At 42.8% G+C, this 24,019-nt stretch overlaps 1 protein-coding gene across 1 annotated transcript in view; it reads right to left on the reverse strand.

The window, feature by feature from the left end:
* Window positions 1-24,019, reverse strand: part of Ppp1r9a (protein phosphatase 1 regulatory subunit 9A) — a 166,854-nt gene that overhangs the window by 135,080 nt on the left and 7,755 nt on the right. The window contains exon 2 of the mRNA XM_032907274.1: window positions 15,803-15,936. Coding sequence (XP_032763165.1) covers window positions 15,803-15,936 — 134 coding nt within the window. The remainder of the gene's footprint in view (window positions 1-15,802; window positions 15,937-24,019) is intronic.

Consider the following 24,019-nt stretch of genomic DNA (forward strand, 5'->3'; position numbering starts at 1 on the left):
ACTCAACTTTGAAACCAACACTTCAAGTCTTCATCCTGCAGCAAAGTAGATAGAGTTTTATGGAAATAGCTTTCAAAGTGCCAACTCGGACCTTGTGAATCGATCTAATGGGCTATAAACAGCATGAGAAAAGTTGAAAAGTACAAAATACAAGACATTAATATTTATTCATGTATAAAACTAAAATTAATTCCAATTTTTTCTGTTTCAACTGAACATATACATACACATATAATATTCCAATGTAAAATATTTTTGACTTGAAAACTGAAGGCTTTAAAAATTAAATATAAGCATCTCAAAGAACTGAGATTGCAAGTGATAACTACCGATAAAGAAATAATTAACTATTCTCTCATTCTTGCCCACCCTCACACTGATTCATGTCAAATTTTTAGTGAGCACCAGTTCCCCAGTTGATGATGTGCTCAGTACTAAGAATTCAAGTGGCCTAAGACTGTAACCAACATCATATCTAGAGAAGAGGACCACAAAGGCAGTGGCTTGGCCCCTCCAGGGAAGGAACAGAGAGGCGAGCAAGAGACTATTTCCTGAAAACTGTAAAACCAGACACTTCCATCTGCAGTCACAGCCAGCAAATTATAATTAGGAGAGAACAAGGGAGTGGTGGGATCTTAGGGAGAAGAACATGAAAGATAGAAATGAAGGACAAGAATAAGAATACAGCAAGACGGGGCTGGAGAGATGGCTGAGAGCACTGACTGCTCTTCCAGAGGTCCTGAGTTCAATTCCCAGCAACCACATGGTGGCTCACAACCATCTGCAATGGCATCTGATGTCCTCTTCTGGTGTGTCTGAAGACAGTGACAGTGTGCTCACATGCATAAAACAAATATTTTTTAAGGTACAGCAATTCAACAGACTACGTCTCGAGCGGCACATCAAAGAAAAGGCATGAGATGCTCGGCATGGAAGAGGCCTTGGGGGGCAAAAAATAAAAGCACAAAGTAGACACAGTCATGAGAAGCATTCTTCTTTTGGAGTGGGCATTTATGAGAAGGATTATCAGGGCTGGGATGAAGACAAGGAGTGAGCTAGGTCCTTTGGGCGTCCATGTCTTCACAGTCCTTTGGGGACTCTATAGGGGGCCAGGCCATTGACCAGCAAAGGGAACACAAGGATGTGAGCCCACAACTCTTGCAAGGGAACTGCAGCAAGAGAGTCAATGGATAGCAACCTCAGAAAGTAAAGGAGCAAAGTAAGGTGCTGGAAACTACAGTCTCTAAGGTCAGGTGGGCACTGGAGGGACACACAGTGACAAGAGCAGTACGGTCTATCTCTTCAGGACATGCTGTGCCATTTTAGGGTGGGATTACACAGACCTGCTATCTAAAACCTGGTCCACAGGCCACATGCTGGTCTCTGGGAAAGAGAATCCTACTTGGAGGTTTAGCACCCACTCAGCCAAAGGCCACACTAAGTGGCTTTCTAAGTTGCCGATCAGGCCCGAATGCCTACGGAGGGAAAAGGAATTCTCGTAAGTACTTCCACCGCCAGCAGAGATGTCTCTGAGGAGACTTGAAAATTTCAGTTTCAGTAAAGCTCATGGGTGAAGTAAGTTTTGTTCTCAAGCCCTGCACACTGAAGCCAGACATGGGACAGTGGACAAAACAGATGCAGAAAGGGGCGATGTGAGACACGACTCCACACTGATACTGAGTTGGTGAGCCTGTCGGGATAGAAAGGGAGCTTCACTGCACTCTGGGCAGCTGTGAGGATGCAAATGTGCGAGGCAAGGAGGACTCTGCTTCCTCTTACACAGACTATGCCTTCCATTTTGATTTATCTGAGCACTTCAGCCAAATGTGACTGATGGATTGTAAGTGTCACTGAAAACCTCAATATATAGTTAAATCTGTAACTGTCTCAGGGCTCCCTTATTTATAGGCAGAGTTGCTTTCCAGGAAACAAGGCAATCAGTGCTCTTTTTCAAAACATGTGGAAGACGATGTCTCACATTATTCTTGGTGTGTTTAAAGAGAAAACTGCCAAGACACCCATTATCATGGGATTAATGGACAAATCTGGGGCTCGCTGACCCTTGAATCACACTAACTCCAACCTCATATATCTTGTAATAGAACTGATGACTTTGTAAATACTGTGAGAACCACTGTTTTTTAAATCAATTGTCTCCATGACCTGAGAAACTGTTCACACAAAAGAACTCAGCAAAGCTCACGGGTAATTTCTTTGTTAAAGTCAGACAATGCCCTGTGAAAGAGAAAGGGAAAGGGATAGCTCTGCTACCATGGCTCCTGACTCCGTAGAGCCAGTCCACATTTGTAAGCCAGCTTGATGCCTTCATAGGACATCAAAATTCCCCCAAGGAAAAGCCCAGGGTCCCAAGTCCATCACAGTTGAGGACAACTGGACCCTTCTCTCCACAGGGCCTAAAAATGGGCAAGTCCCCTTCTCTTTGACCACCCACTCACTCCCATAGACAGACATCAATCTAAGTCTCTGGTAGATCCTAGCTCCACTCATTCCCTATTTCCTGCCTGTTCAGAGCCCTAGAAGTTAAGATAACTTGTCACTTAATTTACTGAATTCTGCCATTCCTGGACTGTGCTTCCAATCTTGTTATTTGGGAACAGAGTCGATCTAAGTGACTTAGAAACTCCTCTATGGGCTTTTAAAATTCAAAATGACATATATTGGCCAAGCATTCCTTTCTGATGGAAATGGTGTGGGAAGTACATTGTACAAAGCTTCCTCACGTTCTCCATTACCTGGAAACTAAAATCAAATGCTCAGAAAGTCATTCATTCAATGGCCCTGGGTAGGGCTCCAGCCTCTCTCCACTTTCATCTACATTACTTCCTTTCACTTCTCCTTGTCTGGAAAACCTGGTACTTGGATGTACTTGGTAATGCCTTTGTCTTTCCCATACGTGTCCCATACATTATCCTCCATCGTATACATGAGTGAGCGCAGGTTCTATTCAGATGAACTGTAGGCAGCTGAGTAGTGGAACAATTCCATTCATGTTTGGGTCATCTTCTGCTCACAACACCATGATCAGTTAGTTAGAAGTGTCACCAATGTGTAACTGACACACTCCATGTAAACCACTCTAAACGGAATGGGAACCTTTTAAAAAAATCAGAAATAGTATGTTTAGCATGAGGCAAATTCTTCATGTTCAAAAAATATATTGAAGCACTGCATGTTAATATAGAAAATATTTGAAATTATTAAAAAGTGGCTCAAGTTTAAGAAAAAGTTTAAAGTAAAACAACTTCCAAACAAGGGCCCGACATGCTCGCAGTTTCGGACAAGCCTTAATGGAAGCTAGAAGCCAAATGACCTGGCTAAAATACCCAGCTGACATCATTTGCAAGGTTGTAATCTGGGAAAGTTGACTTAGCACATAGCTGGACTTGTCATGTCAGGGATCCAGTGTTTCCATGTATTTCTAGGATTAATTTTAGATCCTACTGCGGATAATCTGAGAACAGACCTCTAGGTTCATTTTTTAAAGGGCTGCTCTGCTTCCGTCAAGAACACTTCTGTTTCCTTCTTGTCATTATCTGTTTAGTGTGACTGCATAGACACCTCAGCCTGTTAGAATGCTCAAATAAAGTCCTATTGTGAGGTGTCCTGCGGTCAAGGATGTTTTTATTTATTGCAAAAGTATAAAATGTGAGAGACAAGATATTAATATTGGGATTTCTGACTGGAGAGGGTATCTGGCAGGAAGAAGGAATATCAAAGAGAATTTCAGTGGTTCTCAGTGAATTTAACTGTTCAAATGAAAGGAAATGGTTGGCTCCCCCTGTAGCTCTGAATGCAGCATCTGTCCCTGTGTGATGAGAGGTCAGTTATGGCTGAGTGCCCCACAACTGTGACAGATTAACTGATTATAATACAGGAGTCTGTGTCACAGTCTTATGCCCTAGACATGGTGGTCTAAACCTGAGAAACTCCACCTGCTAGTGTCTGTCTTCTCCTAAGCCCCAAATACAAGCGATCCAGTGTATGAAAGCTCGGGTCTGAGGAAATGTGTTCCCACTGACCCCCAGCTGCTGGACTGACATAGGAACTTAAGAGTCTGCACCACATGTTCCAACCGTTGTGGAGAGACTCCCATGCCCCTCTGCCTCGTATAACTGAGCAACGAGAAGCTAAGCTGGATGCACAGCACTTCACCTCGCTCTTCCGTGCTGGACGACTGCAATACAGTTCTGAAACACAGGTCTTAAAGTACTGTCTATCTCGGCCTGACTGTGAGAGCCTCTTCTGTCCACTCCACAGTGGCTGTCTTCCAAAAGCTCTGTCTTCATTCATCAAGAATTTAGTGCTTGTGAGCAATCTTTGTGGTAGTCTGAATGAGAATAGTCCCCCATAGGCACATATTTAAATGCTTGGTAACCAGGGTGTGGAATTCTTTGATAGGATTAGGAAGTGTGGCCTTCTGGGAAGAAGTGTGTCACTGGCTTCAGGGTTACAAACACCAAAGCTAGACCCATGCCCACTCCTCTATCTCTGCTCCTCTGCCTCTGCCTCTGCCTCTGCCTCTGCCTCTGCCTCTGCCTCTGCCTCTGCCTCTGCCTCTGCCTCTGCCTAGCCTTCTTCCTCGATCAAGATGTAGATCTCAACTACTTCTCCATCATATCTGCCTGATGCCATGCTCATAATAATAATAATAATAATAATAATAATAATAATAATAATAATAATAATAATAATAATGAGGCCCCAATCAATGCATAAATTTGTAAGAGTTGCCATGGCCATGGTGTTCCTTCAAGGTGATAGAACAGTGACTGAGATTTTAAACCACATCACCGGCTTCAGCATAGGAAGGTATCTTTACCTTCTTGGATCTCCAGTACTTGCCATTATTTCTTCTTAACAGAAGATCCTTCTTAGAGTTGATGCTGTCTGATAAATAAAATTCTCTTGGAAACTGTGTAACCTAGCTAGCAGGAACTCTATTCATTAATCAAAACAACTGTTCAAGGCCAGTATCCCCGGTGTTAAGTAGCAGAGAGATGCAGTAAGTTCAAGGCCAGCCTGATATACACCAGAGAGTTTCAGACCAGCCAGAGCCACATAGAGAGACCCTGTCACAACAAACAAAACCAAGAGAGCTGTTCACCAAAAAATCTGGCCACATGAGCAAAGAGCTCTTCCTACGCAGTCCAGCAGCAGCTATGGAGAGAGTGCCACTCAGGCTCCATAAAACAGAAAGCCTTACCAGCATCTCAGGTCCAGAACTGCCTGAGAAAGCTACCTCTTTCAAGACTGTACTTGCCTGGCCTTTCGCTCCACTCCACTTCTGCGGCTGAACAAAATCTGAAAGAATGAGTACTTATCTACAGCCCTAAACTAGCAAACCTTTGATTCTACTCGAAAGTGCCCAAACAGAGCCAGGCGCAATGGCACAGGCCTATAATTCCAGCGACAGCAGAGGCCGAGGCAGAAGGTTCGTAAGTCTGAAGCCAGTCTGGTCTATTAGAGCAGACCCTATCCCAAACAATAAAAACAAGAGAGAGTGGGTATGCAGCTTAGTGGCAGAACAATTGGCTTAGCATACGAAAGATCCAGGGCTCGGTGCCCACTTAAAGAGGGGAGGGGCATCACTAACAGAAAAATATCACAGAGGAAGAGGATAGAGTTAATTCAAAAATAAAATCTTGATTGGCAAATGGACATTAAATACTTTCATCTACTATCAAAGTAAACTGTCCAGACCTCACATTAATTCATACACATGTTAGTAAGGCTGCACTGAATTACGTCATGAAAACTCATGGCTATAATGATGAGCCTAAGGAACCAGAAATAAATAGATTGTATTTTATAATTCTGCAGTGCCAAATAAAACTGAGCCATATTTAATATAATCAACATACATTTGCCAGACAGATTAACGAATGCTTAAAGTCAAGCTGTCACCAACTCAAAAAATAAAAAAGGATTATTGCATTTTAACCTTGAATATTAACAAATGACCACAGGCTAAATTCTCAATAATCAAAGAGCTAAGATCTGACTTCCTATTCAAGACAGCTTAGTTAGAAAGCATTTTTATTTTAATTCTGAGAGTATGATATAGGAAAGTTCGACCAACATTCCTTGCAGACATCTGGTTGAGGCCTGCTCAGTGGAAAATTACTGTTCATGCTGAGCAAAAAAATAATACCACGCTTCAGTTGAACTTTTCTGGGCTTAGTTCACAATGGCTTTTTGTATGCATGTTTATGTGGAAGAGTTTTTTCATTATATGAAAACAGAAAAATCACTCCCTTGATTTACAGTGATAGGTGACTGAAGCATACTAATCAATCAAAAGAATAAAACCTTATTTAAAACTAAAAGATATTGTGATTAAAAAAAACAACAACAAACAAAAAACCTAATTTCTGGGCTACAGAATGACATGGTTTTACAATTATATGAAAACTACCACAGCGCCAAGGTGGCTATTCCCTTCTGCAGTGGACTGTGTAGGACACAGCCGGGCAGTGCGGCATCTCCTTCCCAGCATCCCACAGCAGCCACCACCAGCTATCAAATCAGGAGACAGAAACACACGTGCATCTTAGTCTAGTCTTAGATGTAGGGCAAAAACTTCAAATCTGCCAATATTCAAAGTTGGTATCAGGTACTGCCAGACACACTAGGACATTCCTTATACTTGTTTATCCCGTGTTCTATCACAATTCACTTAGAGCACAAGATAAGTATGTGACCAGCATAAGACAACCTTCCCTGTGAACAACACAGACGGTGCCTGTCTCAGAAAAGGTGGCTTTGAGAGTCACAGCCATAACACTTGGTAAGGCTTATGCCTTAGGAAAATTTCGAAGAGAAACATGAAAGATGGCACTTGCTTCCAGGTAGCCCGGCTGTTAATCGTTTTACTGCTGTTAAATAACCTCAGCCTTTGAATTTCTATACACAAAAAATGTAAATGAGAAGGTTCAACAATTTTCTATGGAAAAGGCAACCCATTAGCACTGCTAGTTATAAATAGATGTCAGCAGGATGACTCAGATCTGCGCTGCCAGTCTTGGTATCTTAAGTAAGCTGACCTTTTTAGATCCCCATTTCCCTCATCTGTAAAGATGAGGGATGTAAAGTCGATGGTCTCAGATAATGTTCAGCTGTGTGACATTCCAAAGTTCTGCCTACATTAAGTTTGCTATTTGAAAATAACAAACTATTATTCTTTGAGTGGTTTGCACCATTAGCAGAAGTGATTGGGAGGAAATGATCACCTTTCTGTTAAATTTCACTTATTATCATTCCATTTTCTTTCTTATTATTATTATTATATACTCTCCCCAGTATCTCCAGAAATCTCAAAGTCTCCAGGTAATAGAAATTATGAGAGCGTCTGTGAGTGACTTCTCTTATCTCTCAGCGGGTACATATCCCACCCCTTCATGAGGGACAGTTGACAGTTCACGCTATGGTTAGATCAGGGCTCTGCCTGTCCTACCCGACACTGCCTTACAGTCTGGTGAATGCCATAAAGGCAGATGCACCTGGAGAATATTTAGCACCACACCCAAGCAGCCTCAGAGAAGACCAAGACTACAGAACAAGAATATAATTGTTTTAATGAACCATAAATTCTAGCATTGACGGAATGTGTTTTGTAGACTACCTATGGCAACCACAGAAAGGCTAACGTAGACATCTCCCTCAGGTCTATAAATATTTCATGTGTTTCATGGCTTCCTATCGAAGTCTGATTTCTTTAAGCACTGTATCCAATGAGCTATCAGGTAGTGTGAGCTATCAGTTTATTTGTACTGTAACTGAGTGTATGGAGAACAAATGTCCTAATGAACTACAGGCATGACACATTTCAAGATCCAAGGCACTTACCGTCAAGTAAAAGATCAGACTTATAGCTAATTACAAAAAGGCCAACCCAAAACACATTAACAAGGCCTCAGTGAGAACAAAGGGAACATCTGGGCACTACACAGTCACACCTGAATTATGTTTATTCCTACCTCTCAAAGGACGGAGAAATGTTCCAGAACGCAGATTTACAACATCCGCACCGCTACAGCAAGTGTGTCAGGGGTGCAGGACGGAAGTGTCAACACCGCAGATCAGCTGGACACTTCTGTTCCCCCAACTGTCCTTTTGTATATAAATGACATGTTTATTGATCTCATTGACTTCTTGTTTGAAGTGCTATGTACTGTGCTGCTTTAAAGGAGAAATGTGCCCATAGGCTCACAGACTAGAACGCTTAGGCCCCTGGTGAAGCTCCTTCTGGGGAGGTTACAGAACCTTTGAGAGGAGGAGACAAGCTGGAGGAAGTGCGTCACTTGGGTCAGGCTTTGAGGGTTTATAGCATTACTTCACTTTCCATCCCACTGTTCCTGTGTATTGAGTGGGCTGTTAACAGCCAGCCACAACCGCCATGCAGTCAGTAGCACTCTAACCTTCTGGAACTGAAAGCCAAAATAAATGTTCTTCCTTGAGTGGCATTGAATCATGGCATTCTATAACAGTAACAAAAACAATATGTCTACTTTATAAGTTCTATTTACTATTTTGTGATACTCATTTCCATTGATCAAGAGCTACTTTCTTTCTTTCAAAGATTTATTTATTTATTTATTTATTATATATAAGTACACTGTCGCTGTCCTCAGACACACCAGAAGAGGGCATCAGATCTCATTACAGACGGTTGTGAGCCAACATGTGGTTGCTGGGATTTGAACTCAGGACCTCTGGGAAAGCAGTCAGTGCCCTTAATCACTGAGCCATCTCTCCAGCCCAAGAGCTACTTCAAAAGTAAGTCTGTATGCCTCCAAATTTATTGGGGTTTTTTTTGTAATTTTTAAAAATTCATGTATATTCAAATGTACATGCACAACCTTCCTGCCTGGAGTCCAGGGAAGCCAAAGAAGGCACTGGATTTTCTGGGGCTAGACTTACAAACAGCTGTGAACGCCATGTGGGTTCTGGGACTAGAACTCAGGTTTTTGGTTCTTTGCCATGCTGAGCCATCTCTCTAGCCCTAACTTCTAACTTTAATCCATATATTTTACTGGAGAAAGGCAACAGAAAAGCATGAGAATGTTAGGCCTAGAGAAAAATTAGAAGAAGGTTTTAGAAGAAGCTTCTTGTATTAAGAACTAACTACCATGGAACCTGATGCTAATCACCACTTTCTGGCAACAAAACCTATGTAGGAAAACAAGATAGAAAAGACTTCAAGATAAGCTAACTAGCACCAGATCATATAGAGAAAGATAAATGTATTTATGTATTGGGATTTTAATCCAGCAAGATGGCTACTCTGGTTGAATTTCAATCAATGCCCTTAGCGCACACTTTTAATCCAAAACGTAGACAGTAAAGTTAGTTTGTAGAAGGAAGTATCCATGTTTGAAAGTGATGCCTAATTGAGTGGCACCCAAAGTGACAAATCAGGAAAAGATTTAACAGAACAGAATATGCCTGACTCTCATGAGAACAGAGAGAGAAAGAGAGGCTTCTTTGCCATAAAATACAGAATAGCCATGCTACATCCACAGATTAAAGGAGCTAAAAGAGAAGGAAAGCATAAGGTTATTTAAAGGGCGAATAAAATAGTCATAAGAGGCAGATGGAGGAGGTGCACTGGGTGGGAGAGGGGATGGGGAGAATAACAGAGCGCATCAGTCATGGAGAGAGACAGGAGAGAAGGCTAGATGGCCATAATGAAGAGAAATCGGCAACTGACAGGGGTGGGCATCTCCAGGATGACCTGGAGACCTGGGCTAAGGGAGGTGCACAAGAGTCAAAGGGAGTGACCTTAGCTGTGAGTCACAGCACTGGGGATATGGAACCTGAAGAGGCCACCTCCTATAGCCAAGCAGGAACCGCAGTGGAGCAATAGGGACAGCAACCCACTCACAAAACTTTCAGTCCAAAATTTACCCTGTTTACAAGAAATGTCAGGGTCAGGGATGGAGCAGAGGGAATGGCCAACCATTAACTGGTCCAACTTAAGACCCATCCCATGGGAAAGCACCAATCCCTGACATTATTAATGATACTCTGTTATGCCTACAGACAGAAGCCTAGCGTGGCTGTCCTCTGAGAGGCTCCACCCAGCAGCTGACTCAGACAGATGTAGACACCCTCAGCTAACCAGTGGATGAGGTTTGAGGGCTTTTATAGAAGAATGGGAGGAAGGATTGCAACCCCTAAGGAGACAGGAACTCCTCAAGAAGTCTAACAGAGTCAACTCACCTTGACCCTTAGGGCTCTCAGAGACTAAACCACCAGCCAAAGAGCATATGCAGGCTGGACGTAGGACACTCTGCTCATATGTAGCAGATGTACAGCTTGGTCTTCATGTGGGTCCCAAACAACTGGAGCAGGGACTACCCCAAAAGCTGTTGCCTGTATCTGGGCTGCCTTGTCTGTCCTGGGTGGGAGAGGAAGCACATAGCCTGTAAGAGACCTGAAGTGCCAAGGTCCAGGAATAAACAGGGAGGGCCTCACCTGATCAGAGAAGGGGAGGGGGCGGAGGGAAGGACTGTGGGAGAGCAGCGAACAGGACTTGAAGGTGCCTTTGCTTGTTTCTTAGCTCAGTTTCTGAGGAGAAAGGTACAATCACTTTGTCCGTTCCAGCCATTAACGGTGCTTTTGTCTCTGGTTACTTTTTGACTCATGGAGATTTGTTCCTCTTTTTAACCAATTTGAAGAGAGTTTTAGTTTTCTTTGATTTTTTTTTTAACTGTTTTACCTTCTGGGGGAACTATTCACATAGCTGTTTGTCATGGTGATCAATGGTGGCTGTTTAGCTAAGTTTAGCTGTGTTTTGTGGTATCTGCCACTCAGGCCTGCTTGGTTTAGTTGGCTCACTCTTGGCTAAGAAGTGGATGAGACGCTTGACTGCCTGGACTGGATGACAGCTGAATGACCCCTAGTCCCTGCAGCAGAGTTCCGTGAGTGTCAGTGCACGCTTGTAACATGTTCAAGACACACTGTCGATATTTGGCACACCAGAAAGTGAAGAAACTGCAGAAGTAAGAAGGCCCAACATCTATCTTTTCCTTACACCCTCCTTTGAAGGGATCATAAAACTAACCAAACCCTGGGATGGGTACTCTCTGTCTGGTTCCTTCAAAGGCTTTGAACTGAGCAGCTTTTCCTCACAGCTGTAGGGAAGGAAGGAAACAAGGGGATATCAAGCAGAACCTGAAAGAAGACCAGGAACTGCCCAGTGAGTTCTTCCCAGGTTAGTGTCATTGCACCCTTGTGTTCTACAAGCATTGTCTCCAATGACCATGCACGTATGCAAAGACGGTTTTCCCTGTATCGAGTAAAGTCTGAATTAGAAAAATAGACATGAGGGGTTGGGGATTTAGCTCAGTGGTAGAGCGCTTGCCTAGGAAGTGCAAGGCCCTGGGTTCGATCCCCAGCTCCAAAAAAAGAAAAAAGAAAAATAGACATGCTTTCCTTTTAGTAGCTTGTCTTTTGTCACAGTGGTTTTAGCCATGAATCTTGCCCTAAGTGAGAAAATGTTTTGTTTTTTGTTGTGTTTGCTTGGGTTTTTGTTTTGTTTTGTTTTGTTCTTTGTTTTTTCATACCTCATATACCTTTTGCTCTTTTGTTTGTTTGGTTGGGTTTTCTTTTTTGTTTGTTTGGTTTTGGTTTTGGTTTCTGGTGTTTGTTAAAGTGCTGTAGATTGTAGGTCCTCATATTTGCTAAACAAGAATCCTACCAGCAAGTTGCCACCTTTGCCGCAAGCCTATCCTTGTGATGAAGACCAGGTAGTTGTCACTTCTGGCATGTGGGACCTCAAGGTCAGCGAGAAGGAGCCTAGGGCCTCTGGAGGTATTTCCTGAGCAGTCGGGCCCCACACACGCACAGGACCTTCTAAATTCTCAGCAACATTCCAGAACCTCAAAACCCCCTTAGTAACTTCCCTGGGCTTTCCTTTCCCTTTGTTCATTATTGTTTGCACCAACACATAACTGTCACTGCGGCCGGAATGCTAAGTTGTTGTGGCACAACCTCCCATGGCCACCAAAACAATCTGAACAATATAGAAGAGCTCTGAACTCTGAAATCACAGCAGCTGCCCATGGAAGCGATCAGGAGACACAGGCAGGACAGGTCCATTAAACACTCTATGCAAATGGAGTTTTGAAGGGTACAGAACCCAATGAGCTCCAGGGTGGCTGTCTGGGAGTGGATCTCACCACGGCTGTTGGTTGCAGGATTACTAGAGCAGTAGACTGGTTGGGGTTAAGGTTAGCAGGGTAAATTAAAATGTCTCAATATCTGCACCTCTCTCCACCCTTTCTATCCTCCTGTTTCAGTCCTGAAAGCCCAGCTTCAGGCAGCAGAGCTTCAGGCCATTGCTCTAGGGTGGCTTTCAAATGCAAACTGGGCCCCCTGGGCCATCTCCAAGTTAAGTACCTTGTAGGATTGTTGTGTGGCCTGTTGCATTGGGCAGAAATTCTCCTCCTAGCTTAGCCTCCTAGCTTAGCAATTGCTTCTACCCAGGGCAGTTTCTGCCTTACTTCTCGACGTTGCACCTATCTTTAAAGTTGTGTTTGGACTTTTTAAAGAATAACTTTCAAAACTCTTTCTAAAGCGTTTTAGCGCCTGAAACATGAAAGTGTTCATTTTCATTTACTTATTTAATGATTCTTGCATGTTTGATTGTGTAAGAGCAATATTGAATGATTTTTCTCATCATTAAGTTTGCTTTTTAAATGTCTGCTTCCTTTAATGGTTGGCTATCTCTGACTCAATGTTAGACTTGTGAATTTAATTTAACCACGCTATTTTGCTCCCAAGGCTTTGTCCTGAGCTGTGATATGGAACCCTCATATCTACACGGGACTTGACTACAGCTGTGTAAGGGAGACACAAACCAACCTTTACCGTAAAGCTTTTCCCTATTGGTTCTTCACATTTACGGTGATGACCACGTACTTGTGAGCAGGGAATGCCCTGTGTGGGCATCTGCCTTCCAATTGGTTCTTTCGTGGTCAGACCTTGAGTAATTTTCTCCAGTGCTCTGTGAAAAGACCACTGTTCAGTGTAAGGCCGTGAGGTGACCTCTGTGTAAGTCCCCGGCTGCGCCCCACACTGTCCGCTCCTTATCACCACTCTGCCTTGTCCCCGAGATGTCTCAGCGTCCTGACACTCATCCATCTCCAGAGTGGCTCCAGGCTCATCCTGTATCCAATTCAACTTATGTGGGCTTTTAACTTCCTTTAAGTAAAGCTCACTTTGTATAATTTTCTATCTTTGGCAGGGACTCACTGCCCTTCACAGCCATTATTTCATACAGCTTGCTGTCCAGTTGAAGTATAGCTTGCTGTCCAGTTGAAGTTTAAGAAGGAGCAGTCCTTGTGTGCACATAATGACTGAAAGCAAAAGCTGAAATTTTCAGTGCTTCAATAGCCCCTGTGAATCTGAGCTCCTTTTTCCTTTCTCTGTACCTGATGTAAGACCTGCTTAGTATCATGCAACCTCCAACATGTCTCTGTGCACGAAGCTTGAGATGATTTTTTGGGAAAAAAAATGGCAGTAACAAGAGAAATTTTGAAAACCGAAATTTGGGGGCAGGGGGTAGAGAAATCTCGTTTTTAAAGTAAAATCAACATTTATTAAGGAAATACTAGACTTTGAGAGTGGTTCTCTCTGCACCAGGACAAAAAGGATGATTATCAGGGCCAACTCCTATCCCAGAGCAGGCTCCAGTGCGCATCTGACTGAAGAACGGTGGTTGCTCGCCTGCTCTCCCTGGACTCCAAACGGAGGCTGCGAGTAAAGAATTCTCCTTTTTAAAGTTAAATAAAAGTATCTTTGTGTGGGTGCTTTGCCTGCTCAGTTATCCATAGACCACTGGCATTCTTGGGGTCTCTAGAGGATAAAAGAGGGTTGCAGAATGGAGTTACACCATGAGCCACCATGCGGGATCTCTGGAAGAGCGTTTAGCTGCTCGTAACTGCTGAGCCATCTCTCCAGCCACACAAACTCCTCCCCACGGCCCAAAACGTTTATTCTGTGTGACTTTATTAAAAGTAGTAGGTAAACTGAACCAAACTTTTCATAACTTTTTTTTTCTTTCTAACTTGCTAAATAAAAACATGCAACTACATACAGTTTCTGGAGACAATACTGTTTATAAAGAGCAGTTTTCAGACAAGGCTCAGACGCTGTTTCCCTTTGTGTGTTCTCTGGACAGGCAGATGTGTACAGCCCCACCATCACTCCTCCTAGTTTGTCTCACTGCATAACAAATGCTTCTGGAATTGCTAACAACAAAAAGACCATTCTCCAACTCTCTTAATTTTATGATTCTTTGTAAAAGATCACCAAATCCTCACAAGAAAGAGATATTACCTGCTAATTCTTTCAGACGTTTGAAAGTTATTAAACCATTTCTAAATATCATTGCTTAGCTTTGTTCTTCAGTCCTGGTGTCCTTGCACATGACAGCCAGGACCAGTAGCCCTGAGCTAAACCCAGCCATGGTGGCAGAGTTTTCTGAGCATTTAATATGAGAGACCAACATCTAATAGTCAACAGAGGGGCAGGGAAAGCCCACCTTGGCTTGATGGAAAGTATGAGTGATATCCCTCCCTCCTCTGTCCTGTCCTCTGTCCTTTGCCTCTGGATTACCATTACCCAGGTTGGCTAAGGACTGCTGCCCGCGATGTCTGATCATCAAGCTAACAGCCATTGTTCACTTCTTGCTTTCCTTATAAATGATAGAGTTATGATGCAGATATGATTTCATAATATGTTGGAAAGTGAAACAAGAGGTCAGACCTACAATTAGAAATGGGCCATCACTGAAAGGGGGTAAAATGTATGACCTGATTAAACACCCCAGAGAATTACATGGGATCCTGAACATGTACTTTCATGCGGATGAATGCTGGCAAAGCGACTGTAACAAACCGCAGTCGTAGTGTCAGTGTGATAGTGCCACAGGTAATCGTGCATTCTGCTAAGGCTGAGGGCCTACGTTCAATCCCTGGGACCACTCCTACAAAATGTCCTCTGACTTCCACAGGCACACTGTAGAATTGCTTTTCTCTTGCTTATTCTGTTTCTGTATTTGTACATTAAATGCACTCTAGCATCTGTAAATAAATTAAATAAATAAACTGTAATAAAATGTTAGAATATAGCCAACTAGGTCTCAGACTAGGTTGACTGAACTCTTAAGTCTTAGCATAGACATCATGTGCGTACCTTTGTCTGCTCCTCTGATATACAAGCCCTGACAGTCCATTTCCTCTCTTGAGCCACTGGTGTTTAATAGCTGCCTGAATTTACTTCAACTGAATTATTTCACAGGAAACCATCAGAAGGTCATGGTGGACTATGTTTACTCTAGCAATTATTTTGATGTCCCTTTCTTAAACTGGACTTCCATTCAACAATCTTCTTTTCAAACATAATTAAGGCCCAAATCACTTCTAATTGGCATAAAAAGTCCTTTCATAATATGTAGTAAAAGAAACTAAGCTTGCAAGGATTTAAAGTTGACGCATATGGTTTTTAGGCACTCTGAAGTGATTTCTAGACAAAATCGGGTGCAATCTGAAGCTCCTTCCTGGCTAGGCAATAACCTGGAGAACTGTAGTGTAAAATCCCCCTGGGTGAGAACGAACTCCCTCGCACTAGTACATTCTCTGTGCCCAGAGGAAAGTCAGAGTGTGAAGGGGTGAATGAAGCCCAGGCAGAAACAGGAGGGAACAGAGAGCGTCCTGGGGGATCTGGCACATCAGTACCTGCCAGGACACCAACACTGGATGAACCTGGAGGATACCTTGTCCCGCTGCAGGCCTTGCTGGCCCTTGGCTGTTGCTTCAGTCTCTAAGGAGAAGGGACACCAGTCCTTACAGACAGGGGGCTTTACCGGCTTGGCAAGTGCCCCGCAAGAGGGTCCAGTGACGACTCCAACTGCACATCAGCACAAAAGGACACAGCTCACCAGTGAGCACATAACTGCAAAACAATCGGCAGCCCACACCTTGTTATTCTTGTTATTTTCCTCGCATTCTAAAATAATTAGGCCCCTGATGGAGTCTGCAGGGTGCCCTGCTGTTTTCCTCCCCCCGCGCGGCCTGAGGAGGGAGAGCCAGCCTCTTTCCTTGCCCTCCTCTTCTGGGTGTGCTATCTTCATCCAGAACTTGCTCCTGCTACCTTTGTTAATGCTGACTTTCCTTTCCTCAAATGCTGTGAGGATAAAATGTAAAAGCCAGACAATATTGTTACGTCTAGCGTGTAACAAAGGGAAATTCTTCTACCCAACTTCCACACCCTCCTGAGTCCTGCCCGCTCCCCTACTCTTAGCAACTCCCCCACACGTCACTTTCCTAACACGCAGGACAGAATAAATATTACTAGAATACAAGGCAGCATAACTACACTATGAGAGTTTTCCTTCTCCAACCAATTCTTGGGTATAATTATCTTTTGCTCTTCAGAGTTTTGGTAACTCTAAAGTTAGTAACTGCCTTTATTTTTTGGACAGCTTTCCATGTATTTTCAGTACCTCAGCTTTAGGCTTTGGAGAAGGATGACGAACCCCTTACTCTCCTGTAAGCTCCTGATGCTCAACCCCGTTAGACTTGTTGGTTTGTCTGCCTTCGTCTCCCTGATGCAGTCTTGATCTCAACCTGGACTCCAAGAGCTTTAGGGATTGAACGAAATAATCCCTAACCCACTATGATTTTGGGAACTCCCTTCATGCCTTGGCTGCCACTAGTCAGTGATCCATTTCCCCTTCTCATTCATTGTTCCCTTCATTCTGTGGTCTGTAGGCTTGTCATTCCCTGAGAAAGAGTAGGTAAAGATAATTGTTTAAAACACTGCACATGTGCTTTTTTCTTCCACTCATTCTTACAGTTGATAACACGGGTGTAGATTTCTAAGTTGAAAATCATTTTCAGGGTGTTAAGACTGCTGTTGTGCTTTTACGTTTCTGTGTTATTACTGAGAAATTCAGTGTCATCAGATTTACCAACCATGACTGTTTTTCCCTGAGTCCCCCAGTTCTCTTCAGCTCTGGTGCAATGGAATGCCACAAGGACAAGCCTTGGTGGACACTTTTCCCTTCTCTATAGACGACACGGAGAGGCCACATGTCCCATTCCTCTGCCTTGTAACCAGCCCCCTCCTCCCTTACCTCCAGGTCTTCCTGTGTCCTATTTGTCCCTGTTATCCCTGGGTGTGTTCAAATTTACACTTTTTATAAGGGATGGATTAGCAGCCATCTAAACAGTCTTGTTTCACATTAAACTTAACCTAGCCAACAACTTACTTTCAATTCAGTCCTGAGGTGTTATGGCTCAGGGCTGCAACATGCAAGTTCAGAGTTAAGAAGTAAACACCTTTCCGGACGGAACGGTCCCTATCTTTCTGCCCAGATGCTGTAGTGCTGGCCCCTTGCACAGCCTCAGTATCACCGGAAGTGATAAAGATACACCGATAAGTCAACACTTCCACCCAGTATCTAGGAGGAGGTTCATTTCTCTTGGACTCATGGAAAACAAGGATGGTTCTCATATGCATCCAAAGTTTATCGCTGTTCTGTAAGAATGATGCTCTTTGTAGCTTCTCACATCCCAGTTAAACACAAGCTTGGTACTAAATTAAGTAACTCTGACCTGTGGAGAAAAATGGGGACGGTGGGTGGGGTTACTTGTTTGCTTGTTTGTTTTGTTTTTGAGAAAAGCAACAGCATATTGTCAACATACCTGATAAATTCTTAAATTAAAGTACATGCAACCTCAGTTTTAGCAATATCAAAAATACTGAACACTGACTGGCATATATCTTATATTATTGAAAAATGTTCCTAAAAAAATTTTGTTTATTCTTGATCTTAGAGAATAAGCCATTGGTGTTCTGTTTAGGAAATTTTCCTTTGTGCCAATGTGTTCAAGGTACTTTGCCAAATTTTCTTCTATTAGATTCATCGTATCTGGTCTTATGTGGAGGTCCTTGATCCACTTGGACTTAAGTTTTGTACAAGGAGATAAGAATGGGTCAATTTGCATTCTTCTACATGCTGATTGCCAGTTGAACCAGCACCATTTGTTGAAAATGCTGTATTATTCCCACTGGATGGTTTTGCCATCACTGGAAGGGGCCCCCTGGTCATATGGAGGCTTGGTGACCCAGGGTAGGGGAATGCACTGAGACAGGAGTGGGTAGACAGGTGGGGGAGCACCCTCATAGAGGCAAGGTGGGGGGAGGGGATAAGGGGCTTGTGGAGGGGAAACTGGGATGGCAGATAACATGTTAAGTGTAAATAAATAAAATAAACAACAAAAATGAAAAAAATATTCTGCTTAGCCAAATATAATGGCTCAACCTGGCAACCCTAAAACTTGGGAGGATCATGGAAAGTTCAAGACCATTCTAGAAGCTACAAGTTCCACATCAGTGTGGGCTATAAAACTTTATATCAAACAAAAATAAATTTTAAAAAATTACTGGATGTAATTACTAAGACTAAAGTACTTATATATGTATGCATGCATGCATGTGTGAGTTCGTGTGTGTGTGTGTGTGCGTGTGTGTGTGTGTGTGTCTGTTTAAGAACTAACCAGTTTGGAGAGAAGAAAAATCAAAGTAGATGAAAATCAAAACATCTGGACTTCCATAATATATTAGGCAAGTCAATTGTATCAAGTAGTTAATCTATCAGAATCTTAGTTTCTTTAACTGAAAATCAAATTAATAATAGAACTGAAGTCCCATAAAATGTTTATAAGGCAGTATACAGTGTGTTTAATTTCATTAGTTAGAGAAGGCATTCTGAGTCCAAATACTAGACAAGTTGAGCAGCAGGACCACAAATTCAAACCCAACATGTGTACAAAGTAAAGTACAGGCACGCAGAGCCCACACAGGACGGCCCTGTGACAGAGGAAGGAAGAGAAGACCGAAGGCAGGGAGGGGAAAGGGTTTTCATACATGAGGCTCGTGGAAATGTGCTACGGCGCGTTAGGCAATCTCCACAGTCCTCTAGAATCTGATTATTCAGGTAACTCCGTGAGTCGTGCCGTAACATAAGTGTGTTAAGTAAAGCTGCTTACAGTTAAGTCTGACCTGTGAGTTCCATATTTAAAATGAACCCACTTCTTAAAAGGAACCTGTAATCCAAAGTCAATATGTATAGAACTCCTGTGGTTACTTCACAGCACAGACTTGCCAAAGATCTCGAGTTGCTTAAAGAGATTGTTTCTCAGTGAAATCTAGTGAGCTCAGTTTTCGACTTCTTGTGTCAGGTCTGGTGTATTTCTGCACTCAATGCTGCATCTCCCCATTTCCGTTTCCTGGTTTGTGAATTGGGACACGCAGTGTTGTGTCCAGTGTTCCTAGGAAATGAATGAAGGCTATGGTGCTCGCTGCAGGAGGGCTGTGCTCTGCTGACGGTGTTACACTCAGACACGAGCTTACAGTGTTGGTAGGGCTGCGTGTTACGGAAATTGACAGCTACACGAAATAAAGTACTAGCAAATCAAACACACAGTTTAGCAGTTGCACACACAATGATGCAATGACCAAAGTGCTGTGGCCTAAGTCCATAAACTCCCATGTTGCTTTTCTCCTATGAGCAGTGTTTCCATTATCAACGGAGCTCCAGAACACAACTAAAATCAAGACAGAAGTCTGCTTTAGTAAATGGGAGAGGTGCTCCTGATGAGTGGACGGACAGCAACGAAGAGGTCCTATTTAGGTAGAACCAAGAAAAGTGGATCTCAAATGCCTTCTAAGTGGCACTGTCTTTACTCTCCTTACTTAAGTTCCCATTGGTGAGAGCTGCCCTTTGTCCAAGCTCAAGGCAGTAAATACTGCATTTTTCTTGTTACATAAAGGAAAAATGACTATGGTTTATGAAAATATGAACTGCATTGGGCACATATTTCAGATTCAATTGCAAATCCCATAAACCCCTCAACCCCGATAAAAACTATCCATGTATTCACTCTGCCCCTTCTCAGTTTTCAGAAAGCTGTGATTGTGGGACACAAATCAAGGCAACATTGCGTCCAAATCCAGGGATCCCACACTCACACCCTATCACATGTGCACAGGACCTGTGGCAGTGAACAGACACAGGCGAAATGGACCTTCTGAGTAAGGCACATACTTAGGACCATACAAGACTGGGGCGCAGGATGAAATGTCATAAAATAAATAACGAAAATACCGTTTCTTTCAAATACTTGAGTAGTGACAGTTTTTTCTTGTCACTTCCAAGAGTTCAGCCAGAACTGCAACCTACGGTTCCCCTGACAAGAATCCTCACCGATGCTCGGCACGGAAGTTGCCTTGACTCAAATCCACGCTTTCGTTGTTTCCGCATTAGATTTTCAGCTCTGTTTCGTCGCAGCCGCGCTGTGTGCCCAGGCAGTTTGCAATGGAAGTTTATTTTAACAATATCACAGGATTGCAACTGCAGCCCTGCGGTCCTTCTTATCCAACACCCACAGCTACTACTGCTCCCAAGCCACACTCCTCTTTCATTAAGAGAGACACACAAGCAGAAGTGCTTGGGCACAACAAAGCCTGGTGTGTGGCTTCCTTAAGCTAGGAACCCAGGGTGGAGGCAGAGGTCACAAGCTCTACCAAATATATCCCTTTGCACTCATTCTGTGACAACTGTGCCCGGGAGAGGAAACAGGTCTGAGCTGGGCTTCTACTTTTCAAAGTCGCTCTCTCACTTAAAGCAGGGGTGCATGGGAGCTCCGGGGTGCTGGGTGCTGTTCTCCTGCCCTGCCAAATGTTCTGCTGCATGATTTTTCACAAAAGCCGGGCGAGGCTCTGAGTGTGGCCACACTGGGTTTTTAATCTCGACCATAATGGACAGAATTCTGGGTAGACTACTCCACTCACCCTGAAAGGTCACCTGCTTCATTCCCTGCCTCCAAGAGCTCTGTCAGTGTGGAGAAGACCTTCTTCCATCTTTTGGAGCTACACAATTGTCCTTGTCAGAGGAAACTGGGAAGTGGAACAATTACCAAAGAAGTAAGCTGAAGAATGTCTCCTCAATTAAACTGCCTGAGCAGAGGTCTAATTAAAAAGAAGCAGAGCCCCGAGTAGAAGTGCTTTTAGTGGGATTCAGGGTTTGTTCAAGTCACTGAAGTATGTTAGAAAAATTCTGTTTACATCCTGAAGAAACTCTGCTACTGTTCAAGTACTGGGTGACATGTCAATAAAGCTTTCTTACGTCTTTCACAGCACCGACTCTGTATCCTGCTGCTGAAGGCTAGAACATAATGTCTTATTCATTATTTCACTCTGAAAACAAAGTCACGATTCTGACCATCTATACATCATTTCATCACATAGGTGGCGCTGCTCAAAACCACAGTACTAGGCACAAAGCTCAAGTCAAGACAGCCTGCCTGGCTTGAGTTAGGTCCATCCTGAGCACTGACAAAAGGAATTAAAACTATAACTCTTAGGAAGTATTGCCGAAAAGCTTTCTCCTTATTCACTTAATATTTTAATGATGCCAGACCATGTGTGTATTTTTAAATTCCCTACAGGTTTCAAGAAAACTTTTCACACACTGGTAGTCTTGATATAAGCCCAGGAAAGGAAGAAATAAAATGTGCTGTGACGTGTGTGTGTGTGTGTGTGTGTGTGTGTGTGTGTGTGTGTGTGTGTGTATGTGTGCTTCTGTGTGTATTTATGTGTATTATGTATTTATGTGTGTGCATTTGAACATAGGCGTATGTGTGTGTGTGTGTGTATGTATGTAGTATCATCCTAGAAATTCCCTTATGATTCAATGATTTTTTTCCAAACCCCTTATTATTCTAAAGTTCTCCTGTGAACTGTATATTGACTTACATCTGAGCTCTCTACCTTACCCAATGTAACATCTAATACTAAGGGATTTCTAAATTGACTAGTTAGCGCTTTTCATTTGGTCCAAGATATCTCCTCTACTTAAAGCAACTAATAATAAATAGATCCACAGGGGAACAACACAGTTATTTCTCTTTAATCCAAGGGACAAGTTCCTGCACAGAGTGTCAGCCCTGGGCACGTGTACATTTAAGCAATAGCAAAAGGACTCAGGAACCGTAAACACACATGTCTAGACACATAGCAATAATTTTAAAAATAGATCATGAGTTGCAGAGCAGCAGAGACATAGAAAAAGCTAAAGGACAGAGTGAGTGTAGATTTGGTGCTGATGTATGACATTCTCAAAAAATATAAAGTTATTGAAATTCAATTAACAGCTTTCTCGCCATTATTTAAAGCATTCATTGAATGAGCCTCTTCCAAATTCCAAACATCAGTATCTCAATCCAGACTTGATAATATATGTTTCCAAATGTTCTCTGTAAATTACTACTCCTCAGAGCTAGTCACTGCTGCATGTAATTGGAAAATGTGATCACCCCTCCTTAACCAGAGCAAAAGTCATTCACACCCTGACCTATCAACACCTAAAGTGAAAACTGAGGCTAAAAGAGAAGCAAATGAAATAACTTGGAGAACAACTATTCAATATAATGAATTTCTCTACAGGAATATAACAAAAGGAATGGGAAAACGAATCAAATGGGGTTTGTAATACAGAAATTAGCCCAAGTGACTAAATAGATGGGCTAAAAGTAACCTTGAAGGGAACTATAAACAAATATGCTGACAGAGGAGTGCAAAGAAACAGGTCCAGGAGATGTCCCCCATGTTTTAGAAGTTACACAAGCCATCCTTTATTTCCTTAACGCATCTAAATTCATTTACCAGTCTCCTAGTGGGGTAAACGTCTCTCTTGCATTTATGAATTGAGTTCAAGGAAAACCCTTCTGCCATAACCAACATCCTGATGATGCAGCGGGATGTGGAGTATCCACTTCTGCACCGGAAGTGCAGCCACCAACATTTGACGTCAGGTCCCACTGAAAGCAAGGTGGGTACCACTAAGCCACACGGCGTGGATTCCCATGCTGACTTGGTTACTGTGCCAGTTTGTTTGGTCTCTGTCATTTTCTGTTTTGCTTAGTTGTCATTCTTGTTTCATTTTGTCTTTCTCCGGATTTCAGTAAAAGTCTGACTCGAGGCAGCATATCTAAAACCACAGTGGCTGGGTGACATCGAGTTTGAAGCTCCTCAGATTAGCTGAGTGGGAACCCCTGAACTTCTTGTGAGAAATAAAAAGTAAAAGAGCAGACAAAGCAAACAAACTGGGCCAGGAAGCCAAACATGTTCCTTAATTAAGCTTTCAATGGAGCTATAAACTCCTCTTCTTCTTGATCGTGAAGTCATTACACAATATATGTATCACACAGAGAGAAAGATCCAAATTCAAGGGGGTAAACAAAATTACTAACGTCATCAATTCTGTATATAATGTGAAGTGTTCTAAAGAATTTAGAACAGGCAAGGCTCTACCTGACTGGGAACGGCCTGTCTGAATGACACACATGAAGCCCAATTTCCATTTTGATTTGTCCTTTTGAAAATTAGATGCTGTCTAAGTTGATTTTTCCATTTTTAAATGATACTCCTAAATCAAATGCCTGTAGAAATACACAAGCTCCAATGCCAAGTCTACATAGATGGGTGATAAGCTGTGGGACTACAGTCGTTAACTGTCATCAGTGTGACGTCAGGCGGACCTTGTTATCACCTAGCAACTAGAATGTAGTGAGGTGGTGTGTGCAATATGCGCACACTGAGAAATGCAGCCAAATCAAATTGTAGAGGAGGAGTCATAGTAAGAAAAGCTTGTTATTTAGTAACACTGTAAGCTTCCCAGGGTCGCTACAAAGTCCATTCCATGGTGGGCTCTGGCATGGGAAGTAGTCAGTATCCGGGGACTGTGAATGTGCACTGGAGGGGTGAGTGACAAGTCGAGAGCATGAGCCCAGTGGCTGTAAACCTGGTCCTAGGTAAGGGAAGACAGGAAGGTAATTAACAAATTACTCAACTCCTAGCATCCTAATTTAACTACGCAGACAGGAACCTCCTAGAACACTAAAATTAAAGTCCTTTAACTCAGAAA

Source organism: Rattus rattus, chromosome 6 (genome assembly GCF_011064425.1).
Source record: "Rattus rattus isolate New Zealand chromosome 6, Rrattus_CSIRO_v1, whole genome shotgun sequence".
In the NCBI taxonomy this organism is placed as follows: domain Eukaryota; kingdom Metazoa; phylum Chordata; class Mammalia; order Rodentia; family Muridae; genus Rattus; species Rattus rattus.